This window comes from Mandrillus leucophaeus, unplaced genomic scaffold, assembly GCF_000951045.1.
Source record: "Mandrillus leucophaeus isolate KB7577 unplaced genomic scaffold, Mleu.le_1.0 Scaffold23, whole genome shotgun sequence".
NCBI classification, from domain to species: Eukaryota; Metazoa; Chordata; class Mammalia; order Primates; family Cercopithecidae; genus Mandrillus; species Mandrillus leucophaeus.
The window spans coordinates 3,639,543-3,644,556 of NW_012102365.1; the positions used below are offsets into that span (position 1 = coordinate 3,639,543).

The 5,014-nt window shown below is 43.6% G+C and overlaps 1 protein-coding gene across 2 annotated transcripts in view; it reads left to right on the top strand.

Annotated features, from left to right (window-relative positions):
- GMEB1 (glucocorticoid modulatory element binding protein 1) overlaps window positions 1-5,014 on the top strand; it is a 51,529-nt gene that overhangs the window by 13,170 nt on the left and 33,345 nt on the right. Inside the window, exons 2-3 of one of the 2 annotated variants that reach the window (XM_011981739.1) lie at window positions 2,779-2,891; window positions 4,282-4,406. In XM_011981739.1, the coding sequence (XP_011837129.1) occupies window positions 2,779-2,891; window positions 4,282-4,406 (238 nt within the window). The remainder of the gene's footprint in view (window positions 1-2,778; window positions 2,892-4,281; window positions 4,407-5,014) is intronic. The other variant, XM_011981740.1, reaches the window with a different exon arrangement.

The following is a 5,014-nucleotide window of genomic DNA, read 5'->3' on the forward strand; positions in this document are numbered from 1 at the left end:
GATTGCTTGAGCCAGGGAGGTTAAGACTGCAGTGAACTATGATCACACCACTGCATTCTAGCCTGGGCAACAGAATAAGACCCTATCAAAAAAAAAAACAAAAACAAAAACAAAAAAAAAACGTGGAGAATAATGTTCTGGGAAATGACAGAAGTAAGAGAAAGAAGGTATAAGAAGATGGCACTTTTGGGAACCACAAATAGTTTGGCAGTGCCGGGGCCTGGATTTTAAGGCGAGGTTTGGGAAGAGTTGAAACCAGGGGCCAGATCTTAAAGAAGCTTAAATATCATACAAAGGATTTGGAGCTTTATTTTAACAATGAGGAGAGAGGGTGTTTGAGGGATTTTAAGGAGGGAATCACATGATCAATCTGGTGGGAATGTAGAAGATTAGTTAGATGCAAGGATACTAGTATAGCAATGATGAGGCCTGAATTAAGGCAGTAGCAGTGGAGATAGAGACAGGGAGGGAGGATGGATAGTGTTAAAGTGATGCATCCAGCAGGATTTGGTGACTGACTATGTGGAGTTGAGAAAGAGGAAAAGAAAATCTAGTGTGATTCCCAGATTTCTGTCTGCAGTGTGTTGAGTGGTGCTATTAACAAGGATGGAGAGTATAGGAAGAATAATAGTTTGAGGGTGGTTGGGAAAAGGGAACTTGATGGTTATTTTAGACATAATGAATTCGTCAAAGTCCTATGAGACTTCCAAATGTATTTATTTGGCTGAGTGTGGTGGCTCACGCCTCTAATCCCAGCACTTTGGGAGGCTGAGGTGGGAGGATCACCTGAGGTCGGGAGTTCGAGACCAGCCTGACTAACATGGAGAAATCCTGTCTCTACTAAAAATACAAAATTAGCTGGGTGTGGTGGCGCATGCCTATAATCCCAGCTACTCGGGAGGCTGAGGCAGAAGAATTGCTTGAACCTGGAAGGCAGATGTTGCGGTGAGCCGAGATCATGCCATTGCACTCCAGCCTAGGCAATAAAAGCGAAATTCCATCTCAAGAAACAAACACACACACAAATGTATTTATTCATTTAACGGTTGGCTATGTTTGAGTGTGAAATTCAGAAGGGAGGTCTGTACTAGAGGTATCACTGTGGAGGTAGTCATTGATACAAAGGAGAATATTCAGGCAGTGCTTTCAAGTAACAAGATGCAATAATTAGCACATCAAGTTTATTATGGAAATTAAATAAAGGATGTTGATTGTTGATGTATCAAGTTACATTATCTGACCCCATAAATGTAGAGATATCTTGGAGAGATCTGCATTATATAACCTTCTCTAAGTGGTGCCTCTAGTCACTCCTAGTTACTTTGGATGTAGTTTCTCTCTTACTTTTCTTCCACTAGGCTTTGCTCATGTCAATAGTTTGGTTATGGTACCTTAAAAGATGCTAAAAACAAACAAACAAACACCTCCCACCCCAACAGCAAAATACACTGTTTCCAACAAGGGACATCAACTTTTCAGTCAGCCTGGTTCTTCCTGTCTCAAACTATCTGCTGGTACTACTTTTTAGTCTTCTCAGGGTAATTCCATAATATGAATTAGTCGTGTACTTGTAGCCATACTATGCCATGGGCATTTAAAGTGTTTTTTGTTTTTTTTTTTTTTTTTGGAGATGGAGTGTTGTTCCATTGCCCAGGCTGGAGTGCAGTGGTGCAATTTCAGCTCACTGCAACCTCCGCCTCCCTGATTCAAGTGATTCTCCTGTCTCAGCCTCCTGAGTAGCTGGGATTACAGGTGCACCACCATGCCTGACTAATTTTTGTATTTTTAGTAGAGATGGGGTTTCACCATGTTGGTCAGGCTGGTCTCAAACTCCTGACCTCGTGATCCGCCTACCTTGTCCTCCCAAAGTGCTGGGATTACAGGCGTGGGCCACCGCACACAGCCTAATTTTTTTGTATTTTTAGTAGAGATGGGGGTTTCACCACGTTGGCCAGGCTGGTCTCGAACTCCTGACCTCAGGTGATCTGTCTGCCTCGACCTCCCAAAGTGCTGGGATTACAGGCATGAGCCACCATGCCCGGCCCATTTAAAGTTACGAAGGGAGCCAGGCGCGGTGACTCATGCCTGTAATCCCAGCACTTTGGAAGGCTGAGGCGGGTGTATCACAAGGTCAGGAGATCGAGACCATCCTGCTAACACAGTGAAACCCTGTCTCTACTAAAAATACAAAAAAAATTAGCTGGGCATGGTGGTGGGCGCCTGTAGTCCCAGCTTCTCAGGAGGCCAAGGCAGGAGAATGGTGCAAACCTGGGATGCAGAGCTTACAGTGAGCCGAGATTGCACCACTGCACTCCAGCCTGGGAGAGAGAGTGAGACTCTGTCTCAAAAACAAAAAAAAAGTTACGAAAGGAGTGGACATTTATTTTTATTCAGTTTCTTCTCAAGGTGAAGGTAACTGTTTGTAAATGTCCTAGAGAAATATGGTAGCTTTCTGTTCACCCTTTGCAAGTAAAAAGCGTGGATTATTCCACCGCTGACATTTAAAAAATAAAGTTATGAAGGGAAAAGTCTGGTGTAATACAGTAGTAGCAAGTGAAATAAATAAGTAGCAAGAATTACTTTCCTTTGAGGTGAGGAGAGTTGTCGATTCATTTCCATGGTAGAAGCTGCTAAGCAGTCCTGGGAAGTTTGGAGTTTAAATATAACGGGAAACTAGTCAGAGTTATAAAGTATATTTATTTTATTTATTTTGAGATAGATTGAAACAAATTTCTTAACCCCATGCTGTGAATATTAATTTTTTCATGATTTATGTAGTTTGTTTATCGATGGACACTTTTACAACAGGATTTATGAAGCTGGGTCGGAGAACAACACGGCAGTTGTAGCAGTAGAAACTCACACGATACACAAAATTGAAGAAGGGATTGGTAAGGTTTTTTTTTGTTTTTTTTGTTTTTGTCATTCTAATGCCTTTGACCTTAGCTTCCTTGGTTGAGTTTTCTTGCCATCTGTGCCTTATGTTTTTCTCCCATCCCTGTGTGCCCTACCAGTACTACAGCCCTCGATTTTGATGGTGGTACATCTTGAGACACCACTGACTTAAGATGCTAGGGTCATCAGTTGGTTGGTTAACGTCAGTTTGGAAGGGTAACTGAAAAGACTTTTTATCTATAAAAATCCCACATAGAAATTGGAGCCTCAAAGTTGATACCTGTCATTAAAGAAGTTGTTGATGACTGATAAGGTATTGTTTAGAAGGCAGTCAGTGGAAAGAAACTGGAAAGAAACTTTGAAATTTAACAAATCTGAGTTTAAATCCCAATTTCTCACCTATAAGTGTGTCCTTGGGAAAGTCAGTTAACCTGAGGCCCATATATTTAACACCTAGGAAACAATTAATTAATTAATTTAAAAAAAAACCTAATCGAGCACAGTGGCTCATGCCCATAATCCCAACACTTTAGGAGGCCAAGGCAGGGGATCACCTGAGGTCAGGAGTTCGAGACCAGCCTGGCCAACATGGCGAAACCCCATCTCTACTAAAAGTATAAAAATTAGCCTGGCGTGGTAGTGGGCGCCTATAATCCCAGTTACTCAGGAGACTGAGGCAGGAGAATTGCTTGAATCCGGGAGGCATAGGTTGCAGTGAGCCGAGATCGTGCCACTGCACTCCAGCTTGGGCAACAAGAGTGAGACTTCATCTCCAAAACAACAACCACCACCAAAAAAACACCACCTACACCGGGCGAGGTGACTCACGCCTGTAATCCCAGCACTTTGGGAGGCCAAGGCGAGTGGATCACTTGAGGTTAGGGGTTCAAGACCAGCCTGGCCAAGATGGTGAAACCCCATCTCTACTAAAAATATAAAAATTAGCCAGGCGTGGTGGTGTATGGTATATGGCTGTAATCCCAGCTACTTGGAAGGCTGAGGCAGGAGAATTGCTTGAACCCGGGAGGCATAGGTTACAGTGAGCCAAGATCACGCCACTGCACTCCAGCCTGGGTGATAGTGTGAGACTCCATCTCAAAAAAGGCAAAAAGAAAAAAAAACACCTAGGAAATAATCACTGCCTCACAGGATTGTTGTAAGAACTAAACAAGATTACGTGTGTAAAATATATAGTATGGTGTCCGGCACACTGTGGGAGCTTGGGAAGAGATAGCTGTTAGGCCAGACTTCTTCCAGAGGATCCCTAAACGATACCAGCAAGAGTGAAGTGTTAGTCCCTCAGAGGAACCAGGAGACTAGAGATTTTGAGTTTCAGCTTTGGAGAAGAGTTGTTTGATAAATAACGGATTTTTTTTCTGTTTTCAGATACAGGCACTATAGAAGCAAATGAGGATATGGAAATTGCTTACCCTATAACTTGTGGGGAGAGCAAAGCCATCCTCCTCTGGAAGAAGTTTGTGTGTCCGGGAATAAATGTGAAGTGTGTCAAGGTAATTGTCTTCTCCATGCTGAAGCCAATTTTGGGACTCCTTGTTTTCAAAGGGTGTCAGTTCCATGCATTCTTTTTCTCTTGCACTAGATCAGGTTTTTTTTTTGGTGGCTATTGTTCTGTGTCACAATAGAAAAAATAAGAACTTTGGGTTGGATGTGGTGGCTCATACCTGTAATCCTAACACTTTGGGAGACCAAGGTGGGAAGATCACTTGAGCTTAGGAGTTCGAGACCAGCCTGGGCAACATGGTGAGACATTGCGTGACTTTCTCTGTTGCCCAGGCTAGAGTGCAATGACACGATCTTGGCTCACTGCAGCCTCCACCTCCTGGGTTCAGGTGATTCTCCCACCTCAGCCTCCTGTGTAGCTGGGACCACAGGTGTGCACCACTGTGCCTGGCTAATTTTTGTAGAGATAGAAGGTTTTGCTATGTTGCCTGGGCTGGAAAACCTTGCATCTTCAAAAAATATATTGGCGGCCAGGCGCGGTGGCTCACGCCTGTAATCTCAGCACTTTGGGAGGCCGAGGCGGGCGGATCACGAGGTCAGGAGATCGAGACCATCCTGGCTAACACGGTGAAACCCCATCTCTACTAAAAATACAAAA